We start from the raw sequence: 27,220 nt of genomic DNA on the forward strand, positions 1-27,220 counted from the left end.
AATTTAGTGTACATGTGTTCCCTGCTATATACTGTACAAAGTATAGTCATTGTATACAGTGTGACAACTTGTTGAATCGTGTGTTTTGTGTCACAAAGGAACCGCCAATTTACAGACGCTCCCTTATTCTTACCATAGGGGCGCTGTTCCGCAGAATATCAAGGTTGGAAAAAACAAAAGTATTTAAAAACAAACAAACAAACAAACCCAGTATTTTTTATTTTGATATCGGAGCTGAAAATTTTGGTTGGTCGGGTAATGAGAAACATAAAAAATAGGGTCAGCCTTGGCAAAATACGTATACGACTAACGTTGTTTTCAGGAGGTAGTGAACATGAATTGTTAGATTTTGTAAAGATATGGACATTACGTAAAATAATGATGCACTCCTACTAGTTGAGGGATTTCGGCTTTAAACCATACTTGAATAGTCATAGTTCCGTGGTTGTTGGTACTTGTTCGTTGGCACTTTTCTGATAAATAGGTCACACTTATGTCTTCAATGCTGCCGTTCAGTTATCAATTTCATCCACTCTCTCGGCACTAAAATTGATTGTCTGCATTCCTTAGACGGTGCTGACCGTGGGATATTCAGTTGCTGACCATTCCCATCTGTTGCATTTGTACTTTTTATACAGTTATCACTAAAGTTCCTCAGCTGTGATCGAAATTCAGAAAGGTCAGATTGAAATGTTGGGCCATATTCTGCCACGCGTTTCCAAAGAGTCTTATTAAAGTTCAGGTAAAGAAGAAAATCAGCTCGATTCAATTGTCGAATCTTGTCCTTAACATCAGCGGAGTATTTACTGGGTTGTATCTTTCGTACATGTTGAGATATGTAAATAATATCTGTCATATTCCAGCAAAACAATTTCCTCATCAACAAAAGTGATTCATCGAAATATTCAGTTATTAACACCAAATCTAGTTCATTCTGCAATTTTTGAATTGTCTCATTAATGAATGTCTCGTTCGTATGCTTACTTCTTTGTAAACCAAGGTCTTGGAACTGTGTGTTGGTACCTGACTCAACTCGTTTGTATCGACTTGGATCACGGGCAAATTCAAGAAAGCAAGCATCATTAACCGTAGAATTAAGTTTATTTTTGAGACGACAGACACGTTTGCTCAAACCGAAATGCCAAAAGTAGGATTCAAATTGTGTTGCTGGATCCCGTAAAATTGTAATATATTTAGTATTTGGTGTCATGAACAAGTCTAAAGCAGTTTTATTAAATGTTAAATGAACTGTGGATATATTGAATATGAATCTACTAGTGTCATTAATGTCAACATTTATGGGTGGCCCGAACAGTTTCTTAGGACTGTCACGATTAATCGCAATGCTCCTGATATGACCGACTCGCAGATGATCTTTTCTGTTAAACATGAAAGACAAATTCCTGTTGTATCCATATCTGTCCAGTATTGTGGAAAGTGTCGTACTTCCTGTCTTATGAGTCTTCACGAAGACAAAGTTGTTGATTGGATGACATTGGTAGTTGACTGGATTACGTGGAGATTTTGTGATGGATTGCCATCTGAAAATAGATCACAATCAGAAAATGAAATTACAAGAACATAAAAGAGAAACAGAGCCAAAGGAACAGATTAATAGGCAGGGATAAAGAAAGTAGTGAGATAGTGAACTGATTTTATAAAGATATATAATGCTATTAAATAAGTTCATCCGGTCTGTAAAACAACGTTACTTACGAGCAACGTTTCGCCTGTTCAGGTGGACAGGCTTTGTCAAGCCATCACAACTACGCCACCTAGCGGTAAGTCTTGCAAAACGGAGAGTTTGATAAAGTATGTCGACCTACCCTACTATGTTATTTGAAAGGTTGGAAGACGTGACATAATCCAAATACATGTTCCACTATTATCAATGTTATGAACACATTTTTCTAATCTTTTAGGATAAAATTGCAACTCTAAAGCACATCGTACTATGAAACATTTCCACTACACGGTACGATCACCAACATTTGTTCATTATTTGCATTGTGCTTTTAATGTTGACACACACACACACACACACACACACACACACATATATATATATATATGCTTAAATTTAACATTAAACCAACCTTGTGACATTATTTCCATTTGTCCGTACAAAGGCCGGAAGCAATATGTAATCGGTTGGAAGTTTGTTGATGGAGAACCCTACGAAAATCGCAATAAGTACAGATGACAATAGAACCAAGCGGGACCATTTCTAGATGGAAAAATTACATGACTCAGTATATTAACTTACACAATTAAAGAGAAGGAACCCTATATATATATATATATATATATATATATATATATATATATATATATATATATATATATATATATATAGTTTTGGTAGTTCTGGAACTCTTTCTTGGTTGTAACTCGGAGTTTCACGCATCGTGCGATCATCAGACAACTGTTTTCTACTCGCTGGGTGTGCTGTATATATAGAGTGCAGACAATAGAAATATCATCACTATTGTCTATGTGTTGGTGGGTTGGTGCTGTGTGTGTGAAGGTGTTGGTTGTTATTGTGTGAGGTATTGGGTGCGGACAAGTAGGTGTTGGCGGGTAGTTACATGTCAAGCTTTGATGTTCCGTTAGTTAACGGGTTTAGTTTAGGTGATAGATGCTCTATTGAAGTTGGACAAATAAAACTTATTCTCGTGTCGGCATTTAGTTTTTTGATAAGCTAATTTTCTTAATGTGTCAATATCATTTGCATTGAATTAAGACAACAACAAACTTTAGTTATTCATTTATGGTGCGCTTATGATTTTTTCACCCAATCATTTGAGTATTGTACAATTTATGTTTTTAAGAATTCAAAATTGTCATAAACTATTGATTCAATTTAGAGAAGAGAACGGGCAAGCTGAAGGCAATGCAAGGAGCATCCATCTTCTCCCTGGCTGACTACTTTTAAAATGATTCTAAGTTAACTCCCTTACTTCCCTTAAGTCCAAGTGATCCCATCTTCAAGGTGGAGATATGAGAGTGATTTGAGTATAGTTACACGATGTACCAGCTAGATAAAGAGATCAGGGTAAACTTGGTGGAAAAGTAACACTGATGGAGAATTAACGTTAACGTTAGAGGTCAACCCATTTGTTACACTAGAGACCTTGGCACCCACCACTTTTGTTACAATAGCACTATGGATAATGCAAGTTCAAGAGTATGATTTCGATGTGCAACACAGACCGGATACAAACATTCGCCATGCGGACGTATTACGGGTATAAATTGTGGTTCCGATTACATTCAATTTTAAAATAGGTGGGGTATGCAGACTTTTTCTTTTATATTGTCTTTTAAAGTTGATGGCAGTTTCCGCACCCACTATTTCTTGCGAGACTTCACGATTTTCGCGATTTTATTATCATTTTTCTTGAATACCCCCCCCCAAAAATTAGGGTCGGTTTGGGATATTTCTCTATCTTGAGCTTTATTTGTATACAGGTCTACACCACATGGCACGACACAAATGTCACCATTCATTTGCAAGGTACTGTTTGGGATCGAGCCCAGATTACCGGTTGATAATGAATTAATACCACAGTTTGGTATGTCACACAACGCGAATTTATATTATTCTTAGAGGAAATGACACGGTGTCCCAATTTGGCTGTATCATTAGCGAAAGAGAATATAGAAAATGCACAAGGAAACATGAAAAAGAGATATGACAAATCCACACAAGTTGAGAATACATTTAAAGTAGGTGACATAGTATATCTTCACCATCCAGCTGTGAAGCCAGGTTACGCCAAAACATTTCACAGATCCTTTTGTGGACCGTATCACATTATGGAACACATTTCACAGATAAATTTTAAATTGCAACATGTCGAAGGCACAAAACCTTATGGGGAGTCGAGTTGTCAATTATTTGTTGTTTCTTTGATTACATGACATGAGACTCGTTTTGGCACACTGTCTGGAAGTTGCCGTCTGAGAAATGGACTCTAGATTGAATATTTCAATATTTGTTGGCGAATTCAGACAAAAATCTTCAGTAAATGACATCAACAGATATCTAAGATTAATGCTAGATCTAACTTAACTTGACTCGATCGGTGTTCGCCACTTGACTGCACTATGTATGTGGAATTGTATACATGACGTTAGTTAGTAGGTGCTACTTCTCGGCCCGACCCCTACCCGAAGGTATTCGGGAGTTACCATACAACTGCCGACAGCAGACCATGCATGAACGGTACATGTCTCAAACAGGGAAAGGAAACAACTAAATTGGATTAATAACATTTGGCACAGCATGTTGGAAGTACAGAGACATGTATTACATTCCATTATTTGAGAAGAACAGTTTTATGGCCACTTTAAATAATAGTTCATATCCACGGACAAATTTCCAGTTCCCCTGGCATTTCATGTTCACAGAAAGAGGCCATAAAGCTGATCTTATCAACCCTTGGTGTGTAATACAAGTCTCTGCTGTTCCAACATGCTTAGCCAAGTGCTATTAAACCAAACCATTTGTTTACTTTCCCTTTTTGTAACAGGTTCCGTTTGTCCACTGTCTGATGTCAGCAGTTATAGAAATCTCAGACCACTAAAAGAGTATTGTGACATGGTGTTTGCATATCAATACGACCGTACGTAGATGGACAGTTTTCTGAGACAACACAAGGATTTAGTTAATCTTGAACATGTTGAACTGAGTCCTCCTGATTCTGTCAAAGTTTCGATAAATTGCGTGTAACCAACGAAAGTCATGACAGTAATTTTCAAGCTCAATACTTTCTTAGATTGGCCACTTACGTGACTAAACGTTTTGCTTAGCTGTTGGAGAGTTTAGCCGTTTCAAGGTTGACACAATCGATCGCCTTGTACCTAGATAATCACTTGGCCATTAACTTGAAGTGATTTCGCAATATTTTGTATAAAAACAAGTTCAAATTACAATTTTGTCACCCCAACTTATTTCTTTCCCTGTTACAATTATGTGAGTTTGTCTAGAATACGTCCAATGTTTTTTTAATGTCACGGCCCATCATTTTCACATGAAGTTCACTTGTCCGTGGGGCGAACGGATTGATGATTTCACTTGTCGACACAAAGTTTACTTGCAACGGGCGTTGCTCAGCATGAATATTTTGAAGGCCAGTCTCAACCATCAACTAAACAGTGTTCGACATAAATATGCTAAAGAGGATCTTCATTAAGACATTATTACGTAATTTCCACCCAGTTTTAAGACTGAATACGCAGGATTAATAAGTTATACAATGGCGTAAACTTCACCAATCCAATTGATATTGGCTGATATTGGCTACTGCTAAAAATCATACTTATTCCACAACCAGTGTAGCTAGTAAGGAGAAGGATCTACTTAATAAGTTACACCTATATTGCATCTCATGGGTTAGAATACACGTCGCCACACTCGTAAATCTGTTAGGGTCAAACTAGTCTACTGAGTCCAAAAAGGTTAAATGGTCTTACCTGTCCTCTACACCTTCTTCGTACTGCTCTAAACATATACATATTGTTCCCTTATTATTATACCAGATTTAAACTGAATGCCTCCCGTAAGGGAATCACTAATTATGCAAATAACTCATTAAACTAAAACAAACTATGGTAACAGGCTTTGTTTTTTGGACAAGCGTGCTTTCTTAGATTAATGTATGTAAGAGTGTATGATACTGTTCAATGCAGTCTTAAAATATAGCCTAATTACCGAAAATCATTAATTATGCAAATTATTCATTAACACTGTAAGGTACATCAACTAACTTTATAGGACATACACAATTTGTTATGGTTAATGTATGTACTGAATTGTATTGAAATTGAAGCATGCAGTCGTAAGATATAGCCTAATTACCAAGAATAATTAATTATGCAAATTATTCATTAACACTGAAAGGTACACCAACAAGCTTTACAGGACATATGCGATTGTTATGGTTAACGTGTGTACTGAATTATATTGGAATTGAAGTATGTATTCTTAAGATATAGCCTAATTACCGAAAATCATTACTTATGCAAATTATTCATTAACACTGTACGGTGCATCAACAAACTTGATAGGACATACGTGTTTTCTTATGGTTAATGTATGTACTAAATTATGTTGAATTTGAAGTATGTATTCTTAAGATATAGCCTAATTATAAAAAATAATGAATTATGCAAATTATTCATTAACGCTGTAAGATACATCAACGAATTTTACAGGACAAATGTATGTTGTTATGTTGAACGAATATACTAAATTATATTGAAATTGAAGTATGCAATCTTAAGATATTGCGTAATTAGTTGATTTCATTAATATGCAAATTTCTCTAATTAAACATTAACAGATCTGGCTCAAAACCTAATCAGGTCTAGCTATTACCCTAAAGATTATATATCCCAAATTTCATTACAATTGAGCCAGCCAATTTCTAGACAATGATGACACAGACACACAGACAGACAGACAGACAGACAGACACACAGACATACATTCCCCTTTTAATACCTCCCGTACCCTTACGGGAGGTAAAAATAGTGGATTACGTTCACGTGTTCTGTCACCTTGTTCATGTAATTTCTTTTTGATGGTTAATTCTTTGTTTCTGCTTTTTTTAGTTATTCTCCATGGGAAACTGATTTCTAACATTGCGTTAAGGGGGTCTTAAACAACTAAGTTATTTCGATGTTCTAGTCGAACTCATTTATTGAAGGAATTCATGCAGCCCTCTACATAAAAACCGACCATAAAATTCGCGATCCTTTGAATGGACCGCACTGACGAGTATGTCCCATTGGTTCTCTTTAAACATTGAACGATAACTCTCTACATAAAATTTCAAGGCTGGACACAAACGTTCCTACCAATTATAGTCGAACTACAAAGACCTTTCGTACACTATCTTCGTCATTGTCATATGCTTGTCGGGCTTAACATAGACCGTGAGAATGGTACCAGGGACAAAAGATACGCATCATTTAATTTAATTATATATATAGGTCAACCACAGGCAGAAATAAACTTTAAGTTGCGATTTTGAGTTTTTATCACAAATGTGAGTAGTAGACCTTGTCAGCATGGGCATTTCTTGTGGGGTACCCATGGTTCAATCCTGGGACCTTTATTGTTTTACTCTTTATATCTATGACTTGACGGAAATAGCTACCTATCTACACTGCACAGTGCTGTCTAGTTTGAATTAGTTGTGGAGTGATCGAGGGTCCTCTATTTTGATTAGTTGGTTGACTGACAGCTATAAATGTTTTTTCTTCGTCAGTACTACTGATTTTATGTGTTGGCCCTTTAGAGGGTGGATGGGTGTTCGCTAAGTGTCCCGCTCCGCTGTGAGAAGGCACAATTATTACACCTGGGTAAAACCCTTTTAAATCACTTCTCATGCATATTCATATTTGATTAGCCAATCACTGCTGAGTGTAGATAACCCATCTAGTTTTAATAGCGAGATACCCTTGATAAGCCTGCATCATGTATTGTCTTTTCCCATTCCGAGATGGTGGGAACATACATGTACAGGGCCATACAACGATGAGATTTAGTATTCAACAAGAAATTAACATTGTATACCCTGCAATAGATATCTTCACCATCCAGCTGTGAAACCAGGTTACGCCAAAACATTTCACAGATCCTTTTGTGGACCGTATCACATTATGGAACACATTTCACTGATAAATTTTAAATTGCAACATGTCGAAGGCACAAAACCTTATGGGGAGTCGAGTTGTCAATTAGTTGTTGTTTCTTTGATTACATGACATGAGCCTCATTTTGGCACACTGTCTGGAAGTTGCCGTCTGAGAAATGGACTCTAGATTGAATATTTCAATATTTGTTGGCGAATTCAGACAAAAATCTTCAGTAAATGACATCAACAGATATCTAAGATTAATGCTAGATCTAACTTAACTTGACTCGATCGGTGTTCGCCACTTGACTGCACTATGTATGTGGAATTGTATACATGACGTTAGTTAGTAGGTGCTACTTCTCGGCCCGACCCCTACCCGAAGGTATTCGGGAGTTACCATACAACTGCCGACAGCAGACCATGCATGAACGGTACATGTCTCAAACAGGGAAAGGAAACAACTAAATTGGATTAATGACATTTGGCACAGCATGTTGGAAGTACAGAGACATGTATTACATTCCATTATTTGAGAAGAACATTTTTATGGCCAGTTTACATAATAGTTCATATTCAGAGACAAATTTCCAGTTCCCCTCGCAATTCATGTTCACAGAAAGAGGCCATAAAGCTGATCTTATCAACCCTTGGTGTGTAATATAAGTCTCTGCTGTTCCAACATGCTTAGCCAAGTGCTATTAAACCAAACCATTTGTTTACTTTCCCTTTTTGTAACAGGTTCCGTTTGTCCACTGTCTGATGTCAGCAGTTATAAAAATCTCAGACCACTAAAAGAGTATAAATACATTGTGACATGGTGTTTGCATATCAATACGACAGTACGTAGGACAGCGTAATGATGGACAGTTTTTTGACACAACACAAGGATTTAGTTAATCTTGAACATGTTGAACTGAGTCCTCCTGATTCTGTCAAAGTTTCGATAAATTGCGTGTAACCAACGAAAGTCATGACAGTAATTTTCAAGCTCAATACTTTCTTAGATTGGCCACTTACGTTTTGCTTAGCTGTTGGAGAGTTTAGCCGTTTCAAGGTTGACACAATCGATCGCCTTGTACCTAGATAATCACTTGGCCATTAACTTGAAGTGATTTCGCAACATTTTGTATAAAAACAAGTTCAAATTACAATTTTGTCACCCCAACTAATTTCTTTCCCTGTTACAATTATGTGAGTTTGTCTAGAATACGTCCAATGTTTTTCTTAATGTCACGGCCCATAATTATCACATGACGTTCACTTGTCTGTGGGGCGAACGGATTGATGTTTTCACTTGTCGACACAAAGTTTATTTGCAACGGGCGTCGCTCAGCGTGAATATTTTGAAGACCTGTCTCAACCATCAACTAATCACAGTGTTCGACATAAATATACTAACGAGAATCTTCATTAAGACATTATTGCGTAATTACCGCCCAGTTTTAAGACTTAATGCGCAGGATTAATAAGTTATACAATGGCGTAAACATCACCAAACTAATTGATATTGGCTGATATTGGCTACTGCTAAAAATCATACTTATTCCACAACCAGTGTACTTAATAAGTTACACCTATATTGCATCTCATGGGTTAGAATACACGCCGCCATACTCGTCAATCTGTTAGGGTCAAACTAGTCTACTGAGTCCAAAAAGGTTAAATGGCCTTACCTGTCCTCTACACCTTCTTAGTACTGCTCCAAACATACACATATTGTTCACGTACTATTTTAAAATAGTGGATTACGTTCACGTGTTCTGTCACCTTGTTCATGTAGTTCCTTTTTGATGGGTAATTCTTTGTTTCTGCTTTTTTAGTTATTCTCCATGGCAAACTAATTTCTAACATTGCGTTAAGGGGGTCTTAAACAACTAAACTATTTCGATATTCTAGTTGAACTCATATATTGAATGGATTCATGCAACCCTCTACATAAAAAGCGACCATACAATTCGCGATCCTTTGAATGGACCGCACTGACTTGAGTATGTCCCATTGGTACTCTTTTAACGGTGGACACAAAAGTTACTACCAATTATGGTCGAACTACAAAAACCTTTCGTACACTATCTTCGTCATTGACATATGCTTGTCGGTCTTAACAAACACCGTGAGAATGGTACCTGGGACAAAAGATACGCATCATTTAATTTAATTGTATATAGGTCAACAACAGGCAGACATAAAATTTAAGTTGAAAAATGCGATTTCGAGTTTTTATCACAAATGAGTAGTAGACCATGTCAGCATGGGCATTTCTTGTGGGGTACCCATGGTTCAATCCTGGGACCTTTATTGTTTTACTCTTTATATCTATGACTTGACGGAAATAGCTACCTATCTACACTGCACAGTGCTGTCTAGTTTGAATTAGTTGTGGAGTGATTGAGGGTCCTCTATTTTGATTAGTTGGTTGACTGACAGCTATGAACGTTTTTTCTTCGTCAGTACTACTGATTTTATGTGTTGTCCCTTTAGAGGGTGGATGGGTGTTCGCTAAGTGTCCGCTGTGAGAAGGCACAATTATTACACCTGGGTAAAACCCTTATAAATCACTTCCCATGCATATTGATATTTGATTAGCCAATCACTGCTGAGTGTAGATAACCCATCTAGTTTTAATAGAGAGATACCTCGATAAGCCTGCATCATGTATTGTCTTTTCCCATTCCGAGATGGTGGGAACATACATGTACAGGGCCATACGACGGTGAGATTTAGTATTCAACAAGAAATTAACATTTTATACACTGCAATAGATAGTAAATCCGGGCATATGGTAAAACCTCCACCTAGTTAGACAGGAGAGAATGTAATTAGAATAAAGTGTCCCTCCTCCTGGTACGCCCAATTCTTTTTGTTGAAATTTTGTTTCACTATTACAATATTCACTAGCCACTCTCAACTCAACAATAACACAAGTCAATTTGCTCAAAAGCTAGTAATTAAAGCATATACAGGGCCAAATACATTAGCTTTGGGTGGCCGATACCAATGATCATCATCATCAGACTACCCGCTATGGGAACTTGGTACATACAATAACCATAACAAAGCAATTGTGTTTGATGTACTTTTTAAAGCAGTTTTTAATTCTGATGCGTAATTTAAATAAATGATCATTTTGGTATTAGGCAATATTTTTAGAATGCAAGCATTAAATTTCAGATAATGTAGTACATGCATTGATGGTAACAACGTGCATGTGTTCTTCAAAGGGTGGGGAGTTAAAAGTTGTTTGATGTAGCTTATAACCTTAATGACATAATTAATGATTTGTCAATATCTTAAGTATGCAAGCCTCAATTTTCGCATAGTTTCATATACTTATTTATTTCCAATTAGCAGTGGGGGAGGGGGTTACATCATGTATGATAGCCATAACTCAGAAGTTGCCATGATAGGAACACAAATCTATGTAGAGGCATTCAATTTACATCTAGTATAGTATTGACCCACATGGAATGTAGTCTATGATTTCCGTGTCAGAAAAACGATATAACGTGGTCTGAAGAAAATCTTGTTGTTAAATTCCAATATTCTCAGTTATATGTCACCATGGAATCTCGCATTCTGATTGGTCAAGAGACCATCATAAGCCACATTAGTTTATTTTATACCATCAACCATATTCTTGGTTTGTTGTATCGTATGGTCACTGTATTAACCATTAACCAATGAAACCAAATCTCATAGACAACACAAACTCCAGATATAATGTCACCAGTCTTGAGTCACACCTTTGTGGCTACTCTCGTCTTTACGTCTAATGCTAACTATACACTACATACAAACTTGTTCTTATCTTATCTTATGTTCATTATCACACGAGCACTCAGGAATAGCTGACCAGACAAAAGATTTGGGGTTCGCTAATTACCTCTCCGAATGAGATGGTTACTTCTTTTACTTTTCTACTTCTACTGGCCTTTATTGTCCAAACGTATACTTTAAGAAAAGTCTACATTTCTATTTTTAAACAATGATGTCATAATACCTTCTATGCGATTGGATGTAAGTAAATGATGAAGTCATCGATGATAATTAGCTTAAAATGAGATCGTCAGCCAAATTAATGTATTCTTTGACAAAACAATGAAATTATTTTTACACTCAACTGATCAGAATATGTCAATGCCTAAGTTTCTCGTCAGTCAATCGATAAGAGCCATGATTAAAAGTATTTAGTTTGCAAGCTCAATTTTAGCAGTGATTTTAATATATATTTTTAGACAATGGGTCGAAATTGCTGCAATAGTAACTTTGTTTTGGTCTCTGACAATACAACAGTATTTCCTGTTCCCAAATTTAGTGTACATGTGTTTCCTGCTATATACTGTACAAAGTATAGTCATTGTATACAGTGTGACAACTTGTTGAATCGTGTGTTTTGTGTCACAAAGGAACCGCCAATTTACAGACGCTCCCTTATTCTTACCATAGGGGCGCTGTTCCGCAGAATATCAAGGTTGGAAAAAACAAAAGTATTTTTAAAAAAAACAACAAACAAACCCAGTATTTTTTATTTTGATATCGGAGCTGAAAATTTTGGTCGGTCGGGTAATGAGAAACAGAAAAAATAGGGTCAGCCTTGGCAAAATACGTATACGACTAACTTTGTTTTCAGGAGGTAGTGAACATGAATTGTTAGATTTTGTAAAGATATGGACATTACGTAATATAATGATGCACTCCTACTAGTTGAGGGATTCCGGCGTTAAACCGTACTTGAATAGTCATAGTTCCATGGTTGTTGGTACTTGTTCATTTGCACTTTTCTGATAAATTGGTAACACTTACGTCTTCAATGCTGCCGTTCGGTTATCAATTTCATCCACTCTCTCGGCACTAAAATTGATTGTCTGCATTCCTTAGACGGTGCTGACCGTGGGATATTCAGTTGCTGACCATACTCATCTGTTGCATTTGTACTTTTTATACAGTTATCACTAAAGTTCCTCAGCTGTGATCGAAATTCAGAAAGGTCAGATTGAAATGTTGGGCCATATTCTGCCACGCGTTTCCAAAGAGTCTTATTAAAGTTCAGGTAAAGAAGAAAATCAGCTCGATTCAATTGTCGAATCTTGTCCTTAACATCAGCGGAGTATTTACTGGTTTGTATCTTTCGTACATGTTGAGATATGTAAATAATATCTGTCATATTCCAGCAAAACAATTTCCTCATCAACAAAAGTGATTCATCGAAATATTCAGTTATTAACACCAAATCTAGTTCATTCTGCAATTTTTGAATTGTCTCATTAATGAATGTCTCGTTCGTATGCTTACTTCTTTGTAAACCAAGGTCTTGGAACTGTGTGTTGGTACCTGACTCAACTCGTTTGTATCGACTTGGATCACGGGCAAATTCAAGAAAGCAAGCATCATTAACCGTAGAATTAAGTTTATTTTTGAGACGACAGACACGTTTGCTCAAACCGAAATGCCAAAAGTAGGATTCAAATTGTGTTGCTGGATCCCGTAAAATTGTAATATATTTAGTATTTGGTGTCATGAACAAGTCTAAAGCAGTTTTATTAAATGTTAAATGAACTGTGGATATATTGAATATGAATCTACTAGTGTCATTAATGTCAACATTTATGGGTGGCCCGAACAGTTTCTTAGGACTGTCACGATTAATCGCAATGCTCCTGATATGACCGACTCGCAGATGATCTTTTCTGTTAAACATGAAAGACAAATTCCTGTTGTATCCATATCTGTCCAGTATTGTGGAAAGTGTCGTACTTCCTGTCTTATGAGTCTTCACGAAGACAAAGTTGTTGATTGGATGACATTGGTAGTTGACTGGATGACGTGGAGATTTTGTGATGGATTGCCATCTGAAAATAGATCACAATCAGAAAATGAAATTACAAGAACATAAAAGAGAAACAGAGCCAAAGGAACAGATTAATAGGCAGGGATAAAGAAAGTAGTGAGATAGTGAACTGATTTTATAAAGATATATAATGCTATTAAATAAGTTCATCCGGTCTGTAAAACAACGTTACTTACGAGCAACGTTTCGCCTGTTCAGGTGGACAGGCTTTGTCAAGCCATCACAACTACGCCACCTAGCGGTAAGTCTTGCAAAACGGAGAGTTTGATAAAGTATGTCGACCTACCCTACTATGTTATTTGAAAGGTTGGAAGACGTGACATAATCCAAATACATGTTCCATTATTATCAATGTTATGAACACATTTTTCTAATCTTTTAGGATAAAATTGCAACTCTAAAGCACATCGTACTATGAAACATTTCCACTACACGGTACGATCACCAACATTTGTTCATTATTTGCATTGTGCTTTTAATGTTGACACACACACACACACACACACACACACACACACACACACACACACACACACATATATATATTCTTAAATTTAACATTAAACAAACCTTGTGACATTATTTCCATTTGTCCGTACAAAGGCCGGAAGCAATATGTAATCGGTTGGAAGTTTGTTGATGGATAACCCTACGAAAAACGGAATAAGTACAGATGACAAAAGAACCAAGCGGGACCATTTCTAGATGGAAAAATTACATGACTCATTATATTAACTTACACAGTTAAAGAGAAGCAAACCTATATATATATATATATATATATATATATATATATATAAAACTCGGTGAGTATCAATCTGCTAAGACAGTGCTCTATACCGCAGTGGCAGAGCGCAATAGTTGACAGTGGCAGAGCGCAAAACTATATATATATATATATATATATATATATATATATATATATATATATATATATATATATATATATTAATATATATATATATATATATATATATATATACATGTATATATATATATATATATATATATATATATATATATATATATATATATATATATATATATATATATATATATATATATATAAATATAGCTCGGTGAGTATCAATCTGCTAAGACAGTGCTCTATACCGCAGTGGCAGAGCGTAATAGTTTTGGTAGTACTGGAACTCTTTCTTGGGTGTAACTCGGAGTTTCACGCATATTGCGATCATCAGACACTCTCTAAACTAAACCCGTTAACTAACGGAACATCTAAGCCCGACATGTAACAACCCGCCAACACCTACTTGTCCGTATTATTGCCTTATGACAGCTGAGTGTCTGATGATCGCAATATGCGTGAAACTCCGAGTTACACCCAAGAAAGAGTTCCAGTACTACCAAAACTATATATATATATATATATATATATATATATATATATATATATATATATATATATATATAGTTTGGTAGTACTGGAACTCTTTCTTGGTTGTAACTCGGAGTTTCACGCATTGTGCGATCATCAGTCAACTCTGGTGTCTACTCTCTGGGTGTGCTGTTTATATAGAGTGTAGACAATAGAAATATCATCACTATTGTCTGTGTTGGTGGGTTGGTGCTGTATGTGTGGAGGTGTTGGTTGTTATTGTGTGAGTTATTGGGTGCGGACAATATATATATTTGGTAGTTCTGGAACTCTTTCTTGGTTGTAACTCGGAATTTTACGCATCTTGCCATCATCAGACAACTGTTTTCTACTCTCTGGGTGTGCTGTATATATAGAGTGCAGACAATAGAAATTTCATCACTATTGTCTATGGGGGTGGGTTGGTGCTGTGTGTGTGAAGGTGTTGGTTTTTATTGTGTGAGGTATTTGGTGCGGACAAGTATGTGTTGGCGGGTTGTTACATGTCGGGCTTAGATGTTCCGTTAGTTAACGGGTTTAGTTTAGGTGATAAATGCTCTATTGAAGTTGGACAAATAAAACTTATTCTCGTGTCGGCATTTAGTTTTATTTGTCCATGGTAATATGGTAATATGGTAATAACTGATCATACAAATTTACCCTATTTATTGAAAATAAAATCGCCTAGTGGTAGAGTAGTGTTGCAGATGACAGAATACGATTGTTTGATATTCACAAGGTTTTGATGTGACACGAGGTCACTGTGAACTCTCAGCAGTCATAAGGCAATAATACTTAGAACAAATGTTTGTATTTCGCGAATAGTATTCTTCTGACATGACAACATTGAGAGTTGGTTTAAGATGAACAGTGTCAAATAATGACTTATTATAGTTATGGGGAGAACGATGACGTGATGACATTGATAAGCTAATTTTCTTATTTTGTCAATATCATTTGCATTGATTTAAGGCAACATCAAACTTTAGTTATTCATTTATGGTGCGCTTATGATTTTTTCACCCAATCTTTTGAGTATTGTATAATTTATGTTTTTAAGAATTCAAATTGGCATAAAGTGTGGATTCAATTTAGAGAAGAGAAGGGGCAAGCTGAAGGCAATATTAACGTTACAATAAAATAAAACCAAGGAGTACTGCAAGTGGTACTAACATAGGCAGTTATCACACATGTGATAGCCGTGACACAGTACAGGAAGAACAGACAAGATCTAACACAATTGAACAGGCTAGGAGTGGTTGCAGTGGCAAAGCTGAATGGATAGAAAGGAAATCCGGTGCCAATGATGTTTGCATTCAAACGTCAGCTGATAACAGCTTTGTACGGGGTCTCGAAAGTGGATCCTGTGCGAGTAGTAACAACAGTCATAGTTCCTGTAGTGAACATAATTTAGCTACGGTAACCAAGCTATTGATAGAACATAATAAACGTGCTGCATTACCACCGCAAAAATACCTACATTTGCAGGTGATCCCTTGAAGTATAAATCTTTTATTCGTGCCTTTAAGCATGGTATAGAGACCAATACAGAAGATTACGATGATCGCTTATATTGTTTGGAACAGTATACCCAAGGTGAACCCAAGGAAATAGAAAGTAGCTGTATACATATGGAACCAAAGGCTGGCTATGAAAGGGCCAGAAAACTATTGGATGATGAATATGGTAACCCATATCTTATGGCTACATCTTACACTAAGCAGGCAGAAGACTGGTCAGAAGTAAAGGCTGAAGATAAAGCTGCCCTCAAAGAGTTTGCACTGTTCTTGAACAAATGTGAAAATGCAATGAAGGGCGAGTTGCATTTAAGGGAACTTGATCATCACAAGAACCTACAGATGTTGGTGTATAAGTTATCAGATGAGAAGTAGATGGCGATCAAAAGCGTATGAAATAGTTCAAGTTAGACCAGTCCAGTTCAAAGACTTGGTAGAATTTGTCAACAGGGAAAAGAAGACAATGACACAAGAAGTGTTTGGTAACCTGAATGACGTACCTCAGAAAGAAAAAGGGAGTAAAACATAGTAAAAGGACAAACCATGATAGCAAGAAACACAATGCCTTTGCAGTGAGTACCAAGGCAGAAGCTACTGGTAGTGCCGTGAACACTAAGGTAGAAACCACTGGTGGTATACAGTGCCTGTGCTGTTTGGAGGGTACTCATGAAATACAGAACTGCAGGGTATTCGCAGACAAGACATACAAAGATAAAAAGCAAATAATGAGATCCAAGGGGCTTTGCTATGGTTGTCTGAAAAATGCTAAACACCTTGTTAAAGACTGTACAAACAAGTTAACTTGTGATACATGTGGGAAGAAACACCTAACCGTTCTACACTATGATGATGTTAAAGACAAGCTTGAGGATCAAGTGGTGTCAACTACAGTAAGGATGGTTGAATCCAATTGTTAGGCTATAGAGACCAGGCAGCTTATGTATAAAGCCAGTGATTATACCAGTTGGGCTGAAGTATAAAGCCACTGGACTGAGTGTTAAGACATATGCATTCATAGACAGTGGGAGTGATACTGTCTTCTGCACAGAATCTGTCAGACAACAGTTGAATGTTGGTGGAAAGAAGATGAAAGTAAGCTTACGCACTATAATAGGAAGCAAGATGACCGATAGTCGTGTTATCAAAGGCCTGGAAGTCACTGACCTTCAGGAAACTTATACCATTAAACTCCCAGCAACATACACTCAGGATGAAATTCCAGTAGCGAAGGATGATATATTGACCAAAGCTGATATAAAGGGTTACTCGTATCTGGAAAGGGTACACTTGCCTACAATAGATGCAGATATTGGACTGCTTATAGGTAATAATGTCCCCGAGGCCTTTGAACCTTGGGAGGTAATCAATAGTCAGGGGAATGGACGGTTTGCTGTTCGCACACAGTTGGGCTGGTCTGTAAATGGATCCCTAGTGGGGGCTGGTATCGATGATGAAGGATCACCGAGGCCAGCTTCTATCAATAGAATCCAGGTTGGGCCAGCAGTTGACCAGCAATTGACTGATTATTTCAATTGCGAGTATAGTGAGTATCTTATAGATGATAAGCCAGAAGACTCAATAGAAGATCAAAGGTTCATGAAACTTGTGGAAAGTGAAACAAAATATATTGATGGACACTATCAAGTTCCACTTCCATTTCGTAATGAGAAAGTTATAATGCCAAATAACAAGGCTGCAGTGGAGCATCGACTAGCTCAGCTGAAGAAACGGTTTAGTAGAGATGATAAGTATCGCACTGAGTATACAGCCTTCATAGAAGACATTGTAAAGAAGGGTTACGCTGAGAAGGTTCCACATGCAGAACTGGATGGAAGAATGGGAAAGATATGGTACCTCCCTCATCATGGAGTTTACCACCCCCAGAAGCAAAAGATAAGAGTGGTCTTAAATTGCAGCGCAGAATACCGAGGAATATCCCTGAACAGGGAATTGATGCAGGGACCTGATTTGACAAGTTCTTTGTTAGTACCACATGAGAGTACACATTTTTGGAGATACGTCTTCACCCAGTTGCTGTAATTATGCCTTGAAGAGATCTGCAGATGACAGAGTATAAAGAAAACTATGCATAGAAATTTCTCCGTTGATGATATGTTAAAAGCAGTACCAACTGTAACTGATGGAAAGACTTTGGCTGCAGGCCTGATAGATACCTGCAGGAAGGATGGTTTTAGACTCAGAAAATGGATTAGCAATATACGTCCTGTACTGGAATCCATCCCAGAAGATGAGAGAGCCAAGGAAATAAAGAATTTGGACTTAGAGCGAGACGACTTGCCCACTGAGCAAGCTCTGGGTACAAAGTGGAATGTGGTGTCAGATACTCTTGGTTTCAGCAATAGAATTAAAGAGAAACCGGCAACCAGACGTGGCATCCTTGGAGTGGTAAGCTCAGTGTACGACCCATTGGGTATGGCAGCACCTGCACTGCTGCCACCTAAGATTATGCTACAAGATTTGTGTAAATCAAAGTATGACTGGGATGATGAGATTCCTGCTAAGTATCAAAGACAGTGGGAAAGATGATTGAAAGACTTATCAAAGTTAGAAGAAAATTTCATGGTTCCTAGATGCCGGAAAACTTCAGTGAAATAGATACTGTTCAACTGCATCACTTCTCAGATGCGAGTGAATCTGGATATGGTGCCATGTCGTATTTCCGGTTGGTTGACAAGAATGATAATGTTCATTGTGCTTTTCTCATGGCCAAAGCTAGAGTGGCGCCTCTGAAGAAAATATCAATTCCATGTATGGAGTTAACAGCAGCTACAGTAGCAGTACGCTTAGATAGACTTATTAGACAGGAGTTGGAGTTAACAGTTAATGAATCTTTCTTTTGGACAGACAGTCGTACAGTCTTGCGGTATATAAATAATGAAACTACACGATTTCACACGTTCGTTGCTAACAGAATAGCAGTGATTCGAGGATGATCCGAACCAGGAAACTGACTACTGATAACCCAGCTGATGAGTGTTCCAGAAGACAGACAATGGACACGTTTCTCAAAAATGAGCGATGGCTCAGAGGTCCCAACTTCCTGTGGAATGCGCAGTGTAAATGGCCAACTGAAAACTGTGGTCACCAGTTGGATTTAGAAGACCCAGAAGTAAAGAGGAGCGTATTGGTACATAGCATATCATCTATGAGTGACGTACAGGACCCAGTACACAGATTGATCGAGTGCTACTCAAGTTGGTACCGGTTGAAGAAAGCTGTGGCCTGGATACTGAAAGTGGGTGAGGTGCTCCAGAAATAAAGACGACAGTAAAGTAAATAAGTTACAAGAGCTAACAGTTCATGACATAAGTTCAGCAGAGAATGCTATCATAAGGTTTGTTCAACGTGAAGCATTCAGCAGAGAAATAGAGAATTTGAAGGGAAGAAAAGATCACCATACTGATAGAAGGAAACCAAGAAACAGTCATATTTATAGATTGGATCCTTTCATGGGAGACGATAACTTACTACGTGTAGGAGGACGTTTCAGTTTGTCCATGATCTCTGAAGAATCAAAATATCCTGTAATCTTGCCAAAAAACAGTCATGTATCTACATTGATACTTTGTGAAATTCATGAGCATGGTCAGCATTTTGGGAGGTCATATATCCTGTCCAAGTTACGTGAGAAGTATTGGATCCCTAATGCCAACTCAGCAGCAAGGATGATGGTCAGTAAATGTGTTGTATGTAGACGTCAGCGAGCTAAACTTGGTGAACGAAAAATGGCTGATCTGCCAGCTGATCGACTACAGGCAAACAGACAACCATTTACTAGTGTGGGAGTGGACTACTTCGGTCCTATTGAAGTAACTGTAAAAAGAAGTACAGTCAAACGCTATGGTGTTATATACACCTGTTTGGCCATACGAGCCATTCATATTGAAATAGCAGATGCATTGAGCACAGATTCTTTCATTAACGCACTGAAAAGATTTCTTGCACGTAGAGGACCAGTGAAGACTATAAGATCCGACAACGGAACTAACTTCGTTGGTGCAAACCGAGTACTGCTAGAAGAGATGGATAAATGGAACCAGACCAAGATAAAGGAAACCTTGCTACAGGAAGGTATAGAATGGAAATTCAATCCACCTTATGGTTCCCATTTTGGTGGAGTGTGGGAGAGACAAATTCGTACTATTAGACAACTTCTACAAGTTATAGTGAAACAACAGAAGTTGACTGATGAAAGTCTGCGTACATTTCTGTGTGAAGTAGAGCATACGATAAACAGTCGTCCAATAACTGTGTCATCTGATGATACCAGAGATTTACAAGCATTGACACCCAACATGTTGTTTAATATGAAAGGAGCAGCACTGCCCCTGGATTAGAGAAGAGTGACTCATGCGCTACACAGAGATGGAAGCAAGTCCAGTACTTGTCCGAATTATTTTGGAAGAGGTGGACTAAGGAATATTTGCCTGCCTTGCAAGAGAGGCAGAAATGGCTCAAAGTCAAGAAGAACCTCAAGATTGGTGATATAGTGTTAGTGAAGGATGAAAATACCTCGCGGAATGCATGGCCGTTGGGTAGAATCGTCAAAGTTATGCCGGATAGTAAAGGTTTGGTGAGAAGAGTTATGGTGAAGACTAGAGCCTCTGTTTTAGAGAGACCATATGACAAGTTGTGTACACTATTAGAAGCAGAGTGCTAATGGTCTGATGGTGATGTGATACTGATGTACCTTTGGTATTGGTGTGTTATATTTGAGCAGTTGGGCCCATCAAACCCACTGTCTCCAGTAGAATGACAATTATCTGAAGTAGTGGATAACCTAGTGTTTGTTCTGGTTATGGAGTTCTGGTAATGATGGTTTGGAAGGGAGAGCATCATGCTTGGCAGCATGATATGACCGAGACAGGAGAGCATCATGCTTGGCAGCATGATACGACCGAGACGTGGTCTGGGCATGGTCGTGATGATGTCAGAAGATTTGAGAATTTCAAGCTCCAGGATTTCTGGAGTATGTCGTGTTCAAGTAGAATTAGATATGCAATTGTTTGAGTTTCTAGTCTACCTAAGTCACGTTCGGGAATGTAATTTGTTAATGCTGGCACTTGCAAAGCATAATTCATAGGCGTCTTAAGTATTAGTTGTGATGAAAATTGCACATTTATTTATGAACAATTTAGGGGCTGGTGTAGAGACGCCCGATTTCAAAGCTACTGTTCTAAGTATTCAGTTGATTAATTGTTACAGTGCCCTCTCTCGCGGTTATTTTTAGTTTATCAGGACAACATAGCGCTGATTTGAACTTGCCGTTGTGAGCAGCTCGGCGTATTTACCAGTTTTTACAGGGTTTATTGAGAGGCATGGTGACAGCAGGTGCTAGTATTAGGAAAACAAATGTTCTGGTCAGGAATAAACGTGTGTAATTCACAAGGGATTTCATGGTGTGTTCGCACGTGTTTTGATGGTTGGAACTCTTGAATGCTGGTATTTGGCAGTCAACGTGAGTATCATAGATCCTTGTCATTAACGGTAAATTCGATTCTATATTCGTGGGTGAAAGTTGCAGCGCCGTGTCTAAGTTAGGCATTCCACGTCTATAGACACCAATTCTAAAGTAAATTGTTATTGTCTCGAGTGACTCGATTGTTGCCGGTAGTTTAGTTTATTAATGTTTGACTGAACTAAACACCTACGTAACCATATGGAGTTCGTTTTATATTAATCCAATCAACAATTCAATGAAAAGGGTGATATGTGAGTATTAAGAATCAATAAATCAATTATGTAAACAATTGATCGTCGTAATATTGTGGCGAGAACGGACTGGCAATTGACTCCATTCATGGTGATCGATCGAAATTGGGGTTAAATTTATAGTTGAGGATGGCTCGAGAAGTGAAAGAGGTACTTTGGACGACAGTACTTCTATTTCTGGTGTTTGCGAAAATGACGAATTAAAATTAAAGTGTGTTGCCTCCCCCATCCCCCATAGGCATACATTGCGTAAACACCACTTCATGCATCCAAATCTTCACAGGCCTTTGTCTAAACGATACTTCACGTATCATTAAGTTTAATTAAGAAAGCGAAATTGCTTACAGTATCTGATTATAAAACACATTCTTTGGTCACAGTCTGTACTTAAAAATAAAGGGGTGGGGGCGGTAGAAGACATAAGTTTGTTCCGTCTATTTTACCATCTTCTCCAATGATAAATCGTGTCTAGGAATGGCTGAATTTTCATCAGGAATACTGATATCATAAATGAAGTTTGCTGATAATGTTTCGATTCAATTATCAATTATTTCGGTACTTTTATTGTGATCGAGCGCGTATATCACACAATTTACGACACTGTTTATTATTATTACATCGATTTAGACATAGAGAAGTGTTTTGTGCGAAATTCACGCCGGGGAGAGTGGCGGGGGGTTATACCTAGTCTTCAATCAAAGTAGATACCCCACCATCACTAGTACTGTTAAGACAAAATATCAATATTTCACTTTTAAGGAGTTACACGTGACCCACGTGACATTCAGCAAATTGTTTTGTTACTTGGGATGACTACCATCAAGTACTGAACTGTTCACGTAATTGGTTATTGTCAGTTTGTCACATAACTGAACGCAACAAAATGATGGTTCAAGTTTTAAAGCCGGCTTTTCATTGTAATGCAAACGAAGTTGTACAACATCCAACCTTATGTAACTCTTTTAAAGAATACAACAAACCAGTGCTAATAGCAGTATAAGGCCACTCATTGTTTGTTTAATACATGTAAGCATTGTCTTACAGTGCTTTGACAATAAAAATGATGGTTGAAATAACAGTTCTTTCCATCTATGTACGAAAGTCAGCGGCAAAATATGAAATAAGACATTTTGGCAATTTTTTCTTCCGTAAGGAAGAGATATATTTATGGGTGGAAGTCTGTGTGTCTGTGTTTTCTCCATAATGGCTTGCTGAATTCAAACAAAATTTTGAAGACGTATTCCATAGGGTAATGGCAAGACTTGATTAGTTTTGGTAAAAATCCTGTGTATATTAATTATTAATGAGCAATTTACATAATTAATGATTTTCGGTAGGCAGGCTATATCTAAAGAATGGACGCTTCAAATTCATTATAACTTAATACACACATTTGCGATACCAAAGCGCACCTGTCTTGAAAATATTATTAATGTAGCTTTTAGTTTTAATAAGATATTGGCATATTTTCGGTACATTGTACACACGATCGTCATGGACATTAAAGGATCTGTGTCATCGTTTTCTCCATAACGGCTTGCTCAATTCAAACGAAATTTTGAAGACGTATTCCGTAGGGTAATGGCAAGACTTGATTAGGTTTTGATAAAAAGCCATGAATATTAATGAGCAATTTACGTAATTAATGATTTTCGGTAATTAGGCTATATCTCAAGAATGCACGCTTCAAATTCATTATAACTTGGTACACACATTTGCGATATCAAAGCGCACCTGTCCTGAACATATTACTAATGTAGCTTTTAATTTTAATAAGTTATTGGCATATTTTCGATTGGCAACAAAAAAGTAAAAAATAGTTTCTCGTCAGGAAATGTCGTCTAAAGTGGTGCGACTTTATCACCATTTTCTAAACCACGACTGGCGCAATTCAAACGAAATTTATTGCATGTGTTCTGTAGGGTAGTGACAAGAACTGATTAGGTTTTGGTAAACATCCCAAGAATATTAACGAGAAATTTACATAATTAATGGTTTTCGGTAATTAGGCTATATCTCAAGAATACACACTTCAAATTCAATATAATTTTATACATGCATTTGCGATACCATAGCGCACTTGTCCTGAAAATAGTATTGATGTAGCTTCTAGTTTTAATAAATTATTGGCATATTTTTGTAGGCCACTAAAAAAGGAAAAAAATAGTTTCTCGTCAGGAAATGTTGTCTAATGTGGTACGACGATGCGCTTATTTTTTTTACATTCTCAACAAATGTCACAGTACATGTTGTGGTTGGCCAGGAGATCACTAACAGGAATGAGCAAATAACAATCAATGAGAAAAAATAACTTATTACATATGTTCTGTTGTATTCCAACAATTGTCTGTAGGAACGACAATCTCAAAACTTTGCCCTTACGGAAGACATTCAGTTTACATCTGGTTTAATGTTGGTTTCCTCGAGTTCTGGGTGTGGTCCTTCTATCCAATGTTTCACAACTTACAAGTTACATGAATCACTGTCATCCACAGAATGGGTCAGTAAATGCCATCACTAGTGAAGTCTCAAAGTGTTACTCTCATAAACACGAGTACATATTCAACGGCGACAATATAGACACCCAACACTGTTACAGAATTTATCCAAACGGTGACGACTGTGTGTTTTTTTTAGAATATAAATCCCCACTGTCGGGTGTGTACACGTGGCGTTGTCCTTACGACCTGAGCAAAATATCAAAACACCTTCATAAAACACGATGGTTTTCCGTTTGAATCATCGAGCACGTTGTAAAGCAAGGCAAAGAAGTGAGACTTACCGCTTTTCGCCACTTCAGCATACTGAAATCATTTGATGGTATTGACGGCAACAACCCCATTGAATTGCTTTCCAGTCGCTCTAAAACTACACTCTCTTGTTAATTAGCGAGCATTTATTAGGTTAACTACACTAGTTGAAATGCTACAAGACAATAATTGTTCAAATACGTGGGTTCATTTCAACTGTCACTTTGGAGATGCAAATTAGTGAAAACAACACGCAACAGCTGCATAGCTAATTGAATTGCCACGAGGCAGATTTTTTAGGGTCAGTTGTCATGTCAGTTGTGTATAAACAGAGAAACCGGTTACGTTGGCAACAGTGGCAGGTTACTGAGATTAAATCATCAGTATTTCTGACTATTTTCCATTGATAAAAAGATAAACAGCTATACTGCATGTAACATATCTATAATAATTATTATTATCATTTATTTTCAAGAGACCTATGAACGATTAAAATAAAAATACTGGTTATCATTTGAACCTTAGCAAAGTACTAGAATGTACAATAATTTATGTGCATCTAACTAGGTGGGTCAACTTTACTTGTTTTACCAGCAATGTCTTAATACTGTCAGTTCATGTGTACACAGTCGATATTATCCCACATAAGTTCATCAGGTCGAGTAAAACACAGCAGAAAATATCGTTCTTATTACACGACCAAGGCATCTGATCATTTATGAGTAACTTTTTACCTAGTTGTTCAGATTAACAGGCTTTGTCAAACTGTGCGTTTTGCTAGCTTTACCGCTAGACGGTGATGATGGTAGTTTGGGAATTGCTACAACCACGACCTCTAGTAGTTTGAGGTCGACATGAAATGCATGGTTACTTCCAATTCAAGCCAAGTTGTATGCGAGAATATATACCCTGGTTTTCCGTTCTATGCCATGGCAACACGTGTCTATGTCACTGGTAGGTGGAATATGAGTCAAAACGTCCAGATTTGCTAATATTATCCCCCTTTTGTTTTAAAATTTATCTTGTACAGGTATAATCGCATTATTCTCCAATGTTTTTCTTCGTTCAACCGGAAAATACTCGTGACAAAAAGGGTATCTCTACGAGTCACAGACTAATAAAGTAATTCTAAAACCTTATATCTAATAACGCTTATTTCATCGGACGATAGAAAATTGGTGAATAATATCTGAATATACAATAATTTATGATTAGAATATATATCTAAAGATGAAGTATTCTCATATTTTGAGATTTCCATTTTTATAGGTAATGATTGGGTCGGACATATTTCATATTTGTAGCAACTTAGGACGTCACTTGGTCGTATGGCCCGTGGAGAACTGTATTGCAAGGCCATTTTATGAGAAATGCAAGTATTACCCTAATTTGAACACTGAACATTACAAAATACAACATAAATTGTGTTGAATATTTCAATGCATTCTAGTATATTACTTAGCTGCGTGGATTATCTGTTTATTTTTATTTTGCAGTTCCACTAGTCTTTTCTAATATGGAGTAGACTTTTCAGTTGTGTTACCTATGTTTATTTTATTTTATTATTGTTTTTTTTTTTTGGGGGGGGGGGTGAATTTTTTATTTTTATTTTTGTTCTTTGTTAAATCGAAAGTACCTAAAGTATTAAGAAATCCCTTATCGGATCAGTTTTTAATTGATCACAAGAATTCCATGTACATGTATAATGTACAATGATGTTGATTGAACCTAATTTTTGAGGTGCAACACATAACAATTCTTTCCTTCTATATTTTATTTGTATTGTTGATTTGTCTCTGTGGCCGCTACATTATAAATGTATGCATAATTTCTCATGGTTATCGAGCTAGTCTTACCTACATTCAAAATGTCTATCATTGATTGTATCTCAATGTATTCTGATCTTAGGACCGTACCGAGAATCCGAGGTTGCATAGTTCTGATATTATATTATATTATATTATATTATATTATATTATATTATATTATATTATATTATATTCACTTAACGACATACCCCTAAATTAAGCATTTTTAAGTTAAAAAATGGTCCAATCTATATTAAATTTTAGTATATACAAAAAATATAACATGTCGTACCAGATACCCCCTAAATTAAGCCTTTTTAAGTTAAAAAAATGGCGTAACATCTGAGGGGCCAAAGGTCCATACATTTACATAACAATAGACTCAGCTGTGTATGACGATGAGTCATTCAATTCTAATGACCTTTAAGACAACCATTTGAACCAAGGCAAAAAATTAGGTTAATGTAAAATTACATTATTACATTGTTTGTTTTCTAGTTCTTATTCTTTATTCTTACGTCTTTTTTGGAATAGGAATAA

The 27,220-nt window shown here is 36.9% G+C and overlaps 5 protein-coding genes across 5 annotated transcripts; 4 read left to right on the forward strand and 1 right to left on the reverse strand.

Annotated features, from left to right (window-relative positions):
• Nucleotides 1-499: 499 nt before the first annotated feature.
• Nucleotides 500-2,985, reverse strand: LOC144440608 (galactosylceramide sulfotransferase-like). Its single transcript, XM_078129994.1, has 3 exons — nt 2,961-2,985; nt 2,097-2,175; nt 500-1,541 (listed from the first exon to the last, which is right to left on the reverse strand). Exons 1-3 carry the CDS (start codon nt 2,983-2,985, stop codon nt 500-502), a joined length of 1,146 nt encoding a protein of 381 aa, XP_077986120.1.
• A 630-nt stretch (nt 2,986-3,615) lies between these two features.
• On the forward strand, nt 3,616-16,764 carry LOC144440609 (uncharacterized). The gene is made up of 2 exons (XM_078129995.1): nt 3,616-3,729; nt 16,402-16,764. The coding sequence occupies exons 1-2, from the start codon at nt 3,616-3,618 to the stop codon at nt 16,762-16,764; spliced, it is 477 nt and encodes a 158-aa protein (XP_077986121.1).
• Nucleotides 16,765-18,474: 1,710 nt separating this feature from the next.
• Nucleotides 18,475-18,936, forward strand: LOC144440610 (uncharacterized). The gene has a single exon (XM_078129996.1). It carries the CDS (start codon nt 18,475-18,477, stop codon nt 18,934-18,936), a length of 462 nt encoding a protein of 153 aa, XP_077986122.1.
• A 44-nt stretch (nt 18,937-18,980) lies between these two features.
• On the forward strand, nt 18,981-19,343 carry LOC144440611 (uncharacterized). Its single transcript, XM_078129997.1, has one exon. The coding sequence runs from the start codon at nt 18,981-18,983 to the stop codon at nt 19,341-19,343; it is 363 nt and encodes a 120-aa protein (XP_077986123.1).
• Nucleotides 19,344-19,859: 516 nt separating this feature from the next.
• LOC144440612 (uncharacterized) lies at nt 19,860-20,747 on the forward strand. Its single transcript, XM_078129998.1, has one exon. It carries the CDS (start codon nt 19,860-19,862, stop codon nt 20,745-20,747), a length of 888 nt encoding a protein of 295 aa, XP_077986124.1.
• Nucleotides 20,748-27,220: the final 6,473 nt, after the last annotated feature.

This window comes from Glandiceps talaboti, chromosome 10 (assembly GCF_964340395.1).
Source record: "Glandiceps talaboti chromosome 10, keGlaTala1.1, whole genome shotgun sequence".
Classification (NCBI taxonomy): Eukaryota; Metazoa; Hemichordata; class Enteropneusta; family Spengelidae; genus Glandiceps; species Glandiceps talaboti.